This window comes from Danio rerio, chromosome 3 (assembly GCF_049306965.1).
Source record: "Danio rerio strain Tuebingen ecotype United States chromosome 3, GRCz12tu, whole genome shotgun sequence".
Taxonomy (NCBI): domain Eukaryota; kingdom Metazoa; phylum Chordata; class Actinopteri; order Cypriniformes; family Danionidae; genus Danio; species Danio rerio.
This window is the reverse complement of record NC_133178.1, coordinates 64018365-64034323: the sequence shown is the minus strand read 5'-3', so window position 1 is coordinate 64034323 and position 15959 is coordinate 64018365. Positions and strand designations below refer to the sequence as shown.

The 15959-nt window shown below is 36.7% G+C and overlaps 1 protein-coding gene across 33 annotated transcripts in view; it reads left to right on the top strand.

Annotated features, from left to right (window-relative positions):
* The first annotated feature begins 1123 nt into the window (after window positions 1-1123).
* Window positions 1124-15959, top strand: part of si:ch211-214b16.3 — a 68218-nt gene continuing 53382 nt past the window's right edge. For 6 of the 33 annotated variants that reach the window (XM_073945097.1, XM_068219450.1, XM_068219449.1 and 3 more), the window contains exons 1-8: window positions 1124-1207; window positions 5490-5735; window positions 9612-9719; window positions 10127-10237; window positions 12394-12501; window positions 12909-13019; window positions 15176-15283; window positions 15691-15801. In XM_073945097.1, the coding sequence (XP_073801198.1) occupies window positions 5557-5735; window positions 9612-9719; window positions 10127-10237; window positions 12394-12501; window positions 12909-13019; window positions 15176-15283; window positions 15691-15801 (836 nt within the window). In that variant the 5' untranslated portion in view covers window positions 1124-1207; window positions 5490-5556. Of the gene's footprint in view, window positions 1208-5489; window positions 5736-9611; window positions 9720-10126; window positions 10238-12393; window positions 12502-12908; window positions 13020-15175; window positions 15372-15631; window positions 15802-15959 lie in introns of those variants that run through there. The other 27 variants (XM_073945105.1, XM_073945099.1, XM_068219452.1 and 24 more) reach the window with 8 other exon arrangements.

Sequence of the window (15959 nt, the reverse complement as noted above, 5' to 3'; positions counted from 1 at the left end):
CCATAGGGTGTCCGCGGGGTCTTAAAAAGTTTTAAAACATGTCTTAAAAAAATAATAAAAATAAATAAATAAATATATATATATATATATATATATATATATATATATATATATATATATATATATATATATATATATATAAGATTGTGTTGAATGCCTTAAATAATTGTAAACAGGTCTTAATTTTCCTCTGTCCAAGTAAAGCTACCCAGCTACCCAATCGGGTTGACATCCATCAGATCACCAACAATCCATCTTAATAAAATAAGGGGAAGGAATCTAAAAGCAATTGCACAGGTCCTTATGATAGTAACAGAGGAGTTTACCCCTTTACGTTATCTTCCATTCATACAAAAACTATTTACAGAAGTAATGGGGAGTAAATATAAAATTTATAAATAGACATGAAATGTGAGGTTTTATAACAGAATGCAATAATTTGAATAGAAGTTATACTCAATCAATTTAGACCAAAGCAACAACAAATACAGTTAAAGTCATAATTAGCCCCTATTGATTTTTTTTATTTTTAAACTATTTGCCAAATGATTTTTAACAGAGCAAGGAAATTTTCACAGTATGTCTGATAATTTTTTTTTCTTCTGGAGAAAGTCTTATTTGTTTTATTTTGGCTGGAATAAAAGCAGTTTTTCATTTTTTTAAAACTATTTTAAGGTGAAAATTATTAGCCCCTTTAAGCTATATTTTCGATTGCCTACAGAAAAACAACAACATCGTTTTACAATAACTTAATTATTATTTAGTTAAGCCTAATTACCCTAACCTGCCTAGTTAACCTAATAAACCTAGTTACGCCTTTAAGCTGTATAGAAAAATATCTAGTTTAATTTTATTTACAGACATCATGACGAAGATAAAATAAATCAGTTATTAGAAACTTTTATGTTTAGAAATGTGTTGAAAAAAATATTCTCTCCGTTAAACAGAAATTAGGGAATAAAAGAAATCGGGGCAAATTATTCAGGGGGAGTAATAATTTTGACTTCAACATATATATTTATTTATTTATTTGGAAGGAGAACTGTGCCCCAGTAGAGCTTTATGTCTAGCAACGCCACTGGCTGAGCGTATGTGTCTAGCTGACGTCCCATAGCCCCACCTCAGAGTGAAACCGAAAGCGTTCGTTGTGAGTGAAGAAACGCCATTTCGAAGGATTGAAGAACAAAAGTTTCCTTCGCGTGACACGGTAAGTTCGTTGTAAAGTTTCATAACTTGAATAACATACAGAGCATTTGCGTGTGATGTCGAACTCACAAACTTAGATTCAGCTTTTCCTGTTACTGTCGTGTTATTCGACGAAAGCTGTTAACTTAGCCTACTGTAAAATGGCTGACATGGTTTAACGTTGTACAATCATCTATAATCATCTTCATCATTATTATAATAATTATCATTAGTTGTAGAAGAATTGTTTGTATTCACAGTCACTCTTTTGTTACTTGACGTTTGGTCAGCTGCTTTGAGCCCAAACAGGCCCTGATTTTATTCATAGCATTATTCTTACCGAAATTGTTTTTCAATTCAATTCAGCTTTATTTGTATAGCGCTTTTACAATGTAAGTTAGATTGTGTCAAAGCAGCTTCACAGAAATGGTCATAGTAACTGGAACAGTGTAGTTCAGTATTTAGTGTTTAAGTTCATTTAAGTTTAGCTCAGTCCAGTGTGATTTAATCATTACTGAGAGTTCAAACACTGAAGAGCAAATTCATCAATTCGTAACGTTAGCTCTATTGTATTTAAATTTAGTCTGCTAACCATGTAAAAGGGGGATTAAAGGCTCTAAAAGGGACCCGATTATAAGCTTTAAGGCAAAGTTGGTTTTAAATTCGCACAATCGTTCAGTTTATAACAGTAATTACACGGTAACCGTATTGTTTACCACTCTTACTTTGGCAGTTGATCCAAGTGGTGCTCGCTGCAGAGCCATTTGAGGAGAGCTGAGCTCCAGCAAAGGGGGAGCTTAAGCTTGAGCTCCACCTTTTTTGGACTTCTTCTACGAGTGATGTCACTGGGGGATCTGACGAAATCTGTGACCCGTCGAAAACTGTGACCAGAGGGCGCTGTTCAGTAAAAATTTCACTCGGGAACGTGCTTGTCGCTCATGAAGCGAACGTGAACGCGCAGACACTGAAATAAAGCGATCAGCGTCGAGCGGTGCTGTAAAAAGGGTGTTTTAAATGCTGGGATTCAGAATACAGGTTCATGGAAGAAATTTTACGTAGTCCTGATATTTTGACCATCCAAATTCTTGTAAAGAAGAAATAAAAAAAAAAAAACGTATTCTGTCGCTGTTGTTGTCTCCTGATAGACTCGTATTTGTAGGTTTCGTTATGATATGCATTGACACATGACTGTAGATCTGCTTCACAGATTCTGAGGTAACATTCCATCTAAATATTCTACTGTATATGCCAGATTAACGTTTAATAATAATGTTTTAAAAAGTAGGGCAATCTTCTATTTGTATAACATTTTGACCAGATATTAGACTAATAGCCTATATTTTACAAACTGTCTGGAATCTGAAATCCAGCTATTGAAATGCCATCCCTCTTTTATTTGTGTGATTAATAAAATAAAAATGTTTATCTTAAGTATACAAATAAAACATCTCAATAAATTTGAATGTCATCGAAAAGTTGATTAATTTTACTATTTCATTTATTAAATAAACACTTGAAATATATGAATATGTGTGTAATAAATCTATATGATATACGAGATTCACATTTTGAATTTAATTAGTAAAATTAATCTTAGCTCAGATTTTTATTATGAATTAAATGAAAATTATTAAACATTATAATTAGGTTCATACAGGGATAACACACTTGTATGGCTATGAATCTTACCTGTATGACATGTAATTTGAACTCAGTAATTAGTATTTGTAATGAACAAACTATACGATTTTTTCAACTCAATCTCATAACTAAATGTTTAGTTTTACCAGTCCAGGAGACAACAACAACAACATATCAAGACTCTGTTAAAGTTCTTCCATGAACCTATTAAGAAATGTAATTTAATATTTATTATTTATTAGGAAATGAAAAAAATCATACTTTAATAATGATATTAATAATGTTAATGATGACGATGATTATTTATTATTATTAAGTAGGATATTGTTTATTTAAATTTTTGAAAAATCTACTTTTACAATTTGACATGCAAACCACTGCAGAAATGTTCTAACAAGCTGGTCCATGTCATATCCTGTACACTTAATAAATAACCTAGAAAATAAAAGCATTAACGCATGCTATGTTTTTTTGTTTTCAAATTGTGAAACTCATATATTAAATAGATTTATTACACACCGATTGATATATTTCAAGTGTATATATATATATATGAATTATATTGAAATGGTGAAATTCATCAACTTTTCGATGACATTCTAATTTATTGCGTTGTTTTATTTGTATATAGTCTGCTATTCAATGGAAATAAAATTCATAGCCATTGAAATATGTTAGGCTACACCATATGTTGACTGATTATAGTATTTAATAAAGGGATAAAGGTTATGTGTCAGTCCATTATCTTTCTCTTTTATAAAGCAATATTGACTTACTCATGTTTAGATACAGTTGATATGATCTTTAGGTCACTGAATCCGATGAGTAAAAACAGATACTTCACCCCAGAATGAAAGCTATCAGTTTTTCAATGTGATTTTTTATTAACTTTATATTCTTTGTTTTCAACTTTCATAAAGACAGTTGAACTTTACCTTTTGATAACAAATTTCTAACCTGTGACATTTATTTTATGTCTAGAAAAACTTAAAGCCACCTGAGGGAATATCAGTGTCATTAACTTGTTACTTATACCAGTTGCTGACATGTAAACATTAATGCAAATTGTAGGGTGCAGGATTTCTGTAATGTCTAATCGCTAATTTTGATCTGTTGTTTCTCAAAAATATCAAACATGCATCCTTAGAGAAAAAGAGAAATAGAAATTCTGTAGGCATATATTTTATCTGTCAGAGTCAATGACCTTTATAAAGATTTCAAAATCAGATCATATGGAGGAGCGTTATGAGTCATTTTAATAAACATTATCATTCATATGAAAATAAGAAGGGCCTATAGCTATATATTTCAGCATTTGTAAATAAATATCTGGTCAATATGCTTTAGATACATAAGATATGATAAATTTATTTTATTAAACATAATCACACAAGTAAAAGATGGATGGCATTTCTATAGCTGAATTTCCAACACAGTTTATAAAATATATATTAGTCTAATATCTGGTCAAAATGTTATACAAATAAAAAGAAGATTGCCTGACTGTGTTAAATTTAAACATTGCAATCTGGCATATATTTAGATGGCTATGAATGTTACCTCAGAATCTGTGAAGCAGATCTACAGTCATGTGTCAATGCATAAACTATATCTTAACGAAACCTACAAATACGAGTCTATCAGGAGACAACAACAGCGACAGAATAAGTTTTTTTTATTTCTTCTTTACAAGAATTTGGATGGTCAAAATATCAGGACTACGTAAAATTTCTTCCATGAACCTGTATTCTGAATCCCAGCATTTAAAACACCCTTTACAGCACCGCTCGACGCTGATTTCTTGATTTTTTTTTTTTCTTGACAAGCACGTTCCCGAGTGAAATTTTTACTGAACAGCGCCCTCTGGTCACAGTTTTCGACGGGTCACAGATTTCGGCACAACACCGGTCTGACATCACACGCAAGTTGGCCTATGACTTCAAAACAACAACACTGTTTAATTTACTGTGAAAAATGTACTTTCATAGTCATTTTTCTATTTACAATGTGCAAAGAAGAATACTTCTCTGAAATTAAGAAAGCCTGAATGTGTAATTATAAAACCAACTTATCTTAAGATTATAAGCAGTGTTTAGAAATAAACAAATATGTAAAACTCACAGCATACACAGAGATGGTGTTTGTGTTTTTTATTTATTATTTTTACCTGAGTTGTCCTGAGATGCTGAAACACTGTATAGTTCCATATGGTGCACGCATGTAAATAATCTTGTACCTCTCTCCTGAAGACACACAGCATACACACATAGTTTTTGGATATATTATATTTGTCATTTATTTCAGAAATATCACAGCTTAAAATATTACAGCCTCTTTTGTGGCATAGAATTTAAATAATAATAATAACAATAATAATAAAATAATAATAATAAATTGTATTTAAAATATTGCAGTGCTAAAGAGATTAGCACATGTATGTTACATAAAAGTGTCAAAGTATTACAAATATTTTGAATATAATGCAAAATGTAATCTGATAATAATAAATGTCAGATTTTTTAACCTTTTTTTTATAAATAGAATCGTGAGAAAACCACGATTTTTATTCTGTATGATCCTTCAATCATGATTCTCTCTTTATCCAGATTTGTTTGTTGTAACAAAATATCATGTATATTGTGTGTTTCTGTCTCCACATACAGGCCTGAAATCAAGTCTCTAATGTGATAGGAGGAGAAATAGAAAAGCCAATGAAAGTAGTCATTAAGGATGGAAAGGAAAGCTAAACATCCATGTGAAATGAGTGTGTTTGAAGAGAGAGAGAGGGAGGCTTTCATTCAGACTGTGAGAGCAGTTTCTCCATTATCTAGCTGTGTGTCTATGATGTGTAACCACTCCATTGGTCTCCCCCCTGATCGCAGTGATGGAGCTGTTAGCTCTGACTTTGTGTGAGTATCATGGAGTTACTCAACTATCTGCTTTAATGAAATCTAGATATGACATTATTTAAAATGGTGCATTTTTAACAGTGTTTATTCTCTTAATGAGTTCTAAGTGTGTTTTGAGCCTAGCATGTATTAAATCAAACAGAGTTTCATCTCCCATTCCCTTTAAAGGGGGTCACACACCAGAAGCAATGCTCGGCGCCGCGCCACATAGCACCATGCATTTCAGAATTTTAAACATGGGGGAGAACCCCACACAGAAATGCCAACTGACCCAATTGAGGCTCAAACCAGCAACCTTCTTGCTGTGAGGCGAACATGCTATCCACTGCGCCATCGCGTCACCTCTTGTTTTTATTAAAAGGAGGAGAGAGGGAGAGGGAGGGAGAGAGGGAGGGAGAGAGGGAGGGGGAGAGGGAGGGGGAGAGGGAGAGGTGACGTGACGTGACAAGTCGCGCTTCAAAGTGTCCTGCAGTTTGGCAGTTTCGACTGAACAGAAGGGAGACGTGGTTAATAAGAACGAAAGGTCTGCATCAGAGCTGAAGATCTTTGCCCGATCCCGGGGACGGCGAGACCCGAAAAAATCAAAATCCCTGCATTAAAATCCATCCCTGCAAAGGTGAATCAAATGATGATGAAGTAGTAAAAAAAAGCGAATTTTGACGTCGGTCAAGCCAGTCACTAGCTCAGAAGGAGCGGTTATTCCAGCCGCAGGTATTTCGCGGTCGCTCATACACTGCGTTTTACGGTAGAGCCCTAAACCGCAAGCTGACAGGTAAAAAGACAAGGCCATTCGCTAAAGTGAAACTGCCATGGAAAATTAAATGGATGTTCCTGACTGGTAGAAGATGAACAAACAATCCTACCCAAAACTTGCAAAATTAGCCAGATCAGAACTCTGCATCTCGACCTGTAGCCGCAGGAAAGGGTGTTTAGCTGCTGGACGCACCATGAGCGCAGGACTGCACTAAAGGCAGTGGATTTAATAATGTTCCTCCACAAACACACATAGCCTAATCTTGGTGAGTAAAGGGTTTTTAAATTATAAATAAATATTAATTAAACCATATAATCATAATTTAGACAGAGTATACAGACTAATGGTGGCATTATTCTTTTATTATTCAGCTTCATGGCCGCCCTAATGCCAGATTGTGAAGAGAAGTGGTGAAACAAATCTTGCAGAGCCTTTATCTTAATTTTGTTATTGCCAAAATACCCGTCATCATTTAGAGTTTATTTTAATTTGATTTGTTAAGCACAATTTCTTTTCATTGGTGTGTTGGCCAATTTAAAGGCTAAGTGTTAGAGTGCTAAGATGTTACGATGTTACAGAGGACTTATTTTATTTCTTTGTTCCAACTTCCAAGTGGCATATAGTCTACGTTTGTTACGAATAAATGATGTTAAAACATATAAATGACTCATTCTTGAAAATATGCATTAGAGCTGTGTGCATGAGCACACTTGAATAATGTCGGGCTGTAAACAGGTTTGGGCTTTATAAAGCTGTCAATCAAAATGTACCTGTCGGACTCGGGACCTATCGGGCCTAATTTTTATTGCCCGATTACAGCTCTGCATTCCCGCTGCTGTTCCGTGGGAGCCGGCCAGATTTCTTACGGTGTGGGAGTAAATTTCTGAATAAATCGCAGGAGAGATGTGTATGAGTGTTTGTGAGAGAGAGAGAGAGAGAGAGCTGCTGTGCGTCGCTTGGCGCTCTCTCTCTCTCCTCTCTGACCGCGAGCATAAGGTCTCATAGAATGTATTCATTTTCTGAATGGTTTAGGCTCAAGCCAACAGTTTGGTGACGCTGTCTGAGCCTTACGTCATAATTTTTTTTATTAAACCGGTAATACCAGATACGGGGGTAAAATATGGAGGCGGTTTGACGGTATCAAAAATTGGTTACCGCCCAAGCCTAGTACATCATGTGTGTTAAAAGCAATGTGTGAGCATTTAAGACCTGCATAGGAACATAACTGCGCTGGACTTTAGACGAGCTTTTAGTTGGTCAATAGTGCAGTCTATTTCAGTTTTTCAAAAAAGCAACGCGCCAACAATGCACCTTAACACATCTACATTTTAAACCAGCACACCCATGAGTCCAATCATTGGCGCAAATAAATTTGCTGTTTAAGCAACGTGATGCAAAACGTGAATATCAGGGTTGTGCTGGTCTGAAAATGGCAACAAATTGTGCACAACACATCTTGTGGCTTTTTGCTCCAGGTGTATGATAGGGCCCTAAATGCATTTTGAATTAGCTTAAAGAGGTTGCTTAAAATCAAGTAAGTTGCTTAAATTCAAATTACAGCATGTACAGTTAAAGTCAGAATGATTAGCCCCCCTGAATTATTAGCCCCCCTGTTTATTTTTTCCCACAATTTGTTTAACGGAGAGATTTCTTCAACATATTTAACACAACAGATGCGTTAACTACGGGTTTTATGGGAACTGTGTGGGCATGGGCTTTGGCTGGGTGAAATCAGCGGGTCCCATGTAGGTTTGTAGTATAAGTCCCACGTAGGAAGCCCATATTAGCTGATTACATGGGCCCCATAAGGGAAAGGCATGGGCCAGTTGGGCATGGGTTTGATCTGGGAACACATATATGGGTCTTGAATGGTATATTTATGGACCAACTGGGCATAGGTTTTAACTAGGAATATGGGTCCTGCATAGCATAATTATGGGCAAAGTGGCAATGGGTTTGAACTGGGAATGCCTATATGGGTTCTGCATAGCAGATTTATCGGTCTCGGTCTCAGGGTGGTGGCTGCGTGCGGTGATCGCAGGACTCTCTGGGGGGCTATAGTGGTGCAGGGTCCTGTCGGGATGCTGCAGATCATTGGTACTTGTCTGGTCCGTGCTGGCGGGTAGTCGCAGGTTCAATGAATGAATGAGCTGGGTAAAGTGGCTGGCTGCGTGGCGGGGTCGGCGGTTGCCATTCCCGGCCCGATGGGGCCTACCAGATGCAGCTCTGGCGGGGGCCTTTGTCTGCCACCATCTATGTGGAAGCATGTCCATCTCTGTAGTGTGGTGGTAGTTGACATGTGATCTGGGGTTGCTGCTGCTGGCCAGGGTACTGGGTTTCCTGGCCTTCCTCTACCTTCCTGGGATACATGTAGAGGTATAGAATTATGACAGTCCTGTGTTTCATTTTATTATTTTTTTCTAGCTGTTATGCATTGATTAGTCATCCTTTAGTGTCCATGTCATTGCTGGCTGGGACTCCATGGGTCTTCCCCCTGAGCTTAGTGATGGAGCTGTGAACTCTGACTCTGTGCTCTGTGTAAATATCATGTTCAACTCCATGCTTCTCTCCCTACATTTAGAAAACTTTTACACATTTGCTGCTGCCTGAGCCAGGATGCGATTGTTCCTTGACCCTGACTTTTTCCCATGACATTTTCTTATTTAGTGATACTCACCACATAGTTTTTTTGCTACTAAATTCAGACACTCATCGTTTTAGGTTCAGTACCTGACAGCAAAATCATCAGCCCATGTACACTCAGCAGTATCATAAGAGTTGGGCCCTGTCCACGGGAACACATATATTATAAAAAAATGCACTTTTTTTCTATGCTGTTTCACTGTTTGTCCAAACAAAAATTCTGTGTCAGGTCAGGTGACTGAAAACTTTCTGAGGACTCCAGTCAGGGTGAAGATATTCCAAAACTCAGGGTATAGTGGGGTCCTGTGGACGATAAACTGCAGTTTTTTCCTTATGATGTTAGCATGTGCAAGGTTTTCTCCTTTCTTATTTTTATGTGGACAGAGATTTTTATAAAATGAAATGGCTCAAAATTTGCAAAAGGAGGCCCTGCACCATACTAATGAGAATAATTTATGTAATTGATTCTGTATTAATAGCTGGGAAAGGACCAGATCTCCATTATCTAGCTGTGTGTCTATGAAGAGCAACAACTCTATGGGTCTCCCCCCTGATCTCAGTGATGGAGCTGTCAACTCTGAGTTCCTGTGAGTATCATGGAGTTCCTCAATTATCTGCTGTAATGAAACCTAGATATGACATTATTTAAAACGCTCAAAATTACAAATCTGGAGTGTAAAATGTTATATGCTGCAAAAGTTTACCCATACACAACTGACAAATTAAATTTATCTTCAGGAAATTACAGTATGCATGTAATATGAGTAAACTGGTTTACAGTATATGCTTGCCTTAACATCAAAATGACTGAAAACCAAATGTTTAAAAACAAATTACCACCAAGGGTAGCTGAAAACTAAATCAAGTAGAAATCAAAATTATTGATTTATACAAATTATTTATTTCCTCTTCAATTTCTGCTGATGAATTATAAGTTAATGGAAGATAAATTACAAAGTGTAAAACGTATTTGGTTTCTTTGTTTCCACTGCAGCAAGAGAAAGAGAGAAGAGTCTTCATTGTCTAGCAGCATGTTTATAAAGAGTGACCACCCCTTTGGTCTCCCCCTTTATCTCAGTGATAGAGCTGTGAACTCTGACTCTGTGTGAGTATCATAGAGTTATTTAACTATCTGCTGTAATGAAACTTGGATATGGCATTATTTAAAATGTTCACAATTTAAAATCCGTACAGAAACATCTGTGAAATGATATAACCTGAAATGATTAAGTCTACCCTGATTATCTTGTACAGTGCATCCGGAAAGCATTCATAGTGCTTCACTTTTTCCACATTTTCTATGTTACCCAAAACAGTCTACACACTATACCCCATAATGATGAACGAATCACTCCCTGAGAGGACTCATAGTTCCCGAGTCATATTGAAGATTTGTTTATCGTTCAAGAACGACCCATCACTAGTTTCCACCAAAACTCTTCGTTGGGAGCTTTACATAGTTTGGCTGCTATAACCAAACCTTTGTTCACTCGTGCCAATGCTGAGCGTCTGTTTCAGTGGTGCTAGCAGCAAAAATCTTGGGCTGTGAAACATGTATTGTTCTCTGAGTTCACCTTCACTGTCTTTTCCACTTATGGGAGAGTTACAGTGTGGAGAAGCCCCAAAGAAGCGTACCACCCAGACTAGGCATGGGCCGCTATGAGACTCTGATGGTATGATAACCTTGGATAAAAATATCATGAGGCATTGTGATTACTGATTTTAAAATGTTCTTTTTTAAATGTATGGGTAACAAACTATTTTTTTCCTATTGAACACAATATATTTTATTTTACAGAACATTTTAAATATTTTGTAATAGTAAAGATTTCAGGCTAAATAATTCTCTGTATTTGAATTTACCCCCTATATTCGCAACTAGTGCATTATTTAAGGATCAGACATATTGGTGGTGTCCGATACTATATAGTGGACAATATAAAGTGTCAATCAACCCCACAATGCACAGCAATAATGAGTCTACAGCCCATGTACTCTCAACAGCTAGAAAATCCCCACAATGCACCATGAGAGTTGGGCCCTGTCCATACGAACACAAGTCATGGTTTCCGCTACATTCATTCTTCTGTGGCGGGGCGCCACACCAAAATTCATCCGCCACGACTACATTACAGCTTCTTATTCTAAATATCTGGTCGTTTTTTAAATAGCGGGTTAAAATCGCATCGAAACGTATGAAAAGGTAATGAATAATAACAGCGCAAAGTTTTCTGTGACCGTAGTAGTGCTGTGTGTGCTGTTTAATGTGCTGACTGACTGACAGGTGCGTGATGCGTGAGGCCAGCAAACCCGATGTAGCTTTCAGTTATGACGAACACAGTTTCCATAATTATACTGTATTTAAAGATAAAGGTCTGTGGCTCTTCGTATAATGACTTTATCTTGCTGGAGTTTATAGCCGTTTCACTTTACTTCAGGACTCATTAATGCTGCGATCCGCTCCGCCAGTCTATCAGAGACATTCATAAACATTCCTAGCAAATCTAATAAATGTTGGAGACATACTCGGTACATAAACACACTAAATCACACTTCAGCTGCGTTTATTTAAGGGCGCTAAAGAAAATCTGCACTTGAGCAGCGTATATTTGAGGGCGCGCAAAATGTTTTGTGCACGAACAGAGGAAATCGGCGCTCAAGCAGAGATTGACTTGCTTGTAGGCTATTACATGAATGCGATCTTGACTTAATACTGCGTCCATGACATTTGTCAATGAAATAACGCCACATGTAGTGGTAGATCAGTGTAAAATGGACAACAGAGTCTGCCGCCACAGCTGGAAAAAATCCTAGAGGAAACACTGCAAGTATTACAAAAAATGCACTTTTTTAAATGCAGTTTCACTGTTTGTGCACACAAAAATGCTGTGTCAGGTAACTAAAAACTTTCTGAAGACTCCAGTCAGGGTGAAGATTTTCCAAAACTCGGGGTATAGTGGGGTCCTGTGGACAATGAAACTGTTTTTTCTCCTCATGATGTCAGCGTGTGTGCTGTTTTCTCCTTTCTTATTGGACAACACAGCTGGGTTCACACCAAATGAGGCTAAACCCAGATGAAGTGTCATTATCATTACATGTTTCTTTGTGTCCTTAACATACATCACAGTGCGTGTTTGTATTTTGAGACTTTTAAAAAATTAACAAATTCCATTTATAAAATGAAATGGCTCAAAATTTGCAAAAGGAGGCCCTGCACCATACTAATGAGAATAATTTATGTAATTGATTCTGTATTAATAGCTGGGAAAGGACCAGATCTCCATTATCTAGCTGTGTGTCTATGAAGAGCAACAACTCTATGGGTCTCCCCCCTGATCTCAGTGATGGAGCTGTCAACTCTGAGTTCCTGTGAGTATCATGGAGTTCCTCAATTATCTGCTGTAATGAAACCTAGATATGACATTATTTAAAACGCTCAAAATTACAAATCTGGAGTGTAAAATGTTAAATGCTGCAAAAGTTTACCCATACACAACTGACACATTAAATTTATCTTCAGGAAATTACAGTATGCATGTAATATGAGTAAACTGGTTTACAGTATATGCTTGCCTTAACATCAAAATGACTGAAAACCAAATGTTTAAAAACAAATTACCACCAAGGGTAGCTGAAAACTAAATCAAGTAGAAATCAAAATTATTGATTTATACAAATTATTTATTTCCTCTTCAATTTCTGCTGATGAATTATAAGTTAATGGAAGATAAATTACAAAGTGTAAAACGTATTTGGTTTCTTTGTTTCCACTGCAGCAAGAGAAAGAGAGAAGAGTCTTCATTGTCTAGCAGCATGTTTATAAAGAGTGACCACCCCTTTGGTCTCCCCCTTTATCTCAGTGATAGAGCTGTGAACTCTGACTCTGTGTGAGTATCATAGAGTTATTTAACTATCTGCTGTAATGAAACTTGGATATGGCATTATTTAAAATGTTCACAATTTAAAATCCGTACAGAAACATCTGTGAAATGATATAACCTGAAATGATTAAGTCTACCCTGATTATCTTGTACAGTGCATCCGGAAAGCATTCATAGTGCTTCACTTTTTCCACATTTTCTATGTTACCCAAAACAGTCTACACACTATACCCCATAATGATGAACGAATCACTCCCTGAGAGGACTCATAGTTCCCGAGTCATATTGAAGATTTGTTTATCGTTCAAGAACGACCCATCACTAGTTTCCACCAAAACTCTTCGTTGGGAGCTTTACATAGTTTGGCTGCTATAACCAAACCTTTGTTCACTCGTGCCAATGCTGAGCGTCTGTTTCAGTGGTGCTAGCAGCAAAAATCTTGGGCTGTGAAACATGTATTGTTCTCTGAGTTCACCTTCACTGTCTTTTCCACTTATGGGAGAGTTACAGTGTGGAGAAGCCCCAAAGAAGCGTACCACCCAGACTAGGCATGGGCCGCTATGAGACTCTGATGGTATGATAACCTTGGATAAAAATATCATGAGGCATTGTGATTACTGATTTTAAAATGTTCTTTTTTAAATGTATGGGTAACAAACTATTTTTTTCCTATTGAACACAATATATTTTATTTTACAGAACATTTTAAATATTTTGTAATAGTAAAGATTTCAGGCTAAATAATTCTCTGTATTTGAATTTACCCCCTATATTCGCAACTAGTGCATTATTTAAGGATCAGACATATTGGTGGTGTCCGATACTATATAGTGGACAATATAAAGTGTCAATCAACCCCACAATGCACAGCAATAATGAGTCTACAGCCCATGTACTCTCAACAGCTAGAAAATCCCCACAATGCACCATGAGAGTTGGGCCCTGTCCATACGAACACAAGTCATGGTTTCCGCTACATTCATTCTTCTGTGGCGGGGCGCCACACCAAAATTCATCCGCCACGACTACATTACAGCTTCTTATTCTAAATATCTGGTCGTTTTTTAAATAGCGGGTTAAAATCGCATCGAAACGTATGAAAAGGTAATGAATAATAACAGCGCAAAGTTTTCTGTGACCGTAGTAGTGCTGTGTGTGCTGTTTAATGTGCTGACTGACTGACAGGTGCGTGATGCGTGAGGCCAGCAAACCCGATGTAGCTTTCAGTTATGACGAACACAGTTTCCATAATTATACTGTATTTAAAGATAAAGGTCTGTGGCTCTTCGTATAATGACTTTATCTTGCTGGAGTTTATAGCCGTTTCACTTTACTTCAGGACTCATTAATGCTGCGATCCGCTCCGCCAGTCTATCAGAGACATTCATAAACATTCCTAGCAAATCTAATAAATGTTGGAGACATACTCGGTACATAAACACACTAAATCACACTTCAGCTGCGTTTATTTAAGGGCGCTAAAGAAAATCTGCACTTGAGCAGCGTATATTTGAGGGCGCGCAAAATGTTTTGTGCACGAACAGAGGAAATCGGCGCTCAAGCAGAGATTGACTTGCTTGTAGGCTATTACATGAATGCGATCTTGACTTAATACTGCGTCCATGACATTTGTCAATGAAATAACGCCACATGTAGTGGTAGATCAGTGTAAAATGGACAACAGAGTCTGCCGCCACAGCTGGAAAAAATCCTAGAGGAAACACTGCAAGTATTACAAAAAATGCACTTTTTTAAATGCAGTTTCACTGTTTGTGCACACAAAAATGCTGTGTCAGGTAACTAAAAACTTTCTGAAGACTCCAGTCAGGGTGAAGATTTTCCAAAACTCGGGGTATAGTGGGGTCCTGTGGACAATGAAACTGTTTTTTCTCCTCATGATGTCAGCGTGTGTGCTGTTTTCTCCTTTCTTATTGGACAACACAGCTGGGTTCACACCAAATGAGGCTAAACCCAGATGAAGTGTCATTATCATTACATGTTTCTTTGTGTCCTTAACATACATCACAGTGCGTGTTTGTATTTTGAGACTTTTAAAAAATTAACAAATTCCATTTATAAAATGAAATGGCTCAAAATTTGCAAAAGGAGGCCCTGCACCATACTAATGAGAATAATTTATGTAATTGATTCTGTATTAATAGCTGGGAAAGGACCAGATCTCCATTATCTAGCTGTGTGTCTATGAAGAGCAACAACTCTATGGGTCTCCCCCCTGATCTCAGTGATGGAGCTGTCAACTCTGAGTTCCTGTGAGTATCATGGAGTTCCTCAATTATCTGCTGTAATGAAACCTAGATATGACATTATTTAAAACGCTCAAAATTACAAATCTGGAGTGTAAAATGTTAAATGCTGCAAAAGTTTACCCATACACAACTGACAAATTAAATTTATCTTCAGGAAATTACAGTATGCATGTAATATGAGTAAACTGGTTTACAGTATATGCTTGCCTTAACATCAAAATGACTGAAAACCAAATGTTTAAAAACAAATTACCACCAAGGGTAGCTGAAAACTAAATCAAGTAGAAATCAAAATTATTGATTTATACAAATTATTTATTTCCTCTTCAATTTCTGCTGATGAATTATAAGTTAATGGAAGATAAATTACAAAGTGTAAAACGTATTTGGTTTCTTTGTTTCCACTGCAGCAAGAGAAAGAGAGAAGAGTCTTCATTGTCTAGCAGCATGTTTATAAAGAGTGACCACCCCTTTGGTCTCCCCCTTTATCTCAGTGATAGAGCTGTGAACTCTGACTCTGTGTGAGTATCATAGAGTTATTTAACTATCTGCTGTAATGAAACTTGGATATGGCATTATTTAAAATGTTCACAATTTAAAATCCGTACAGAAACATCTGTGAAATGATATAACCTGAAATGATTAAGTCTACCCTGATTATCTTGTACAGTGCATCCGG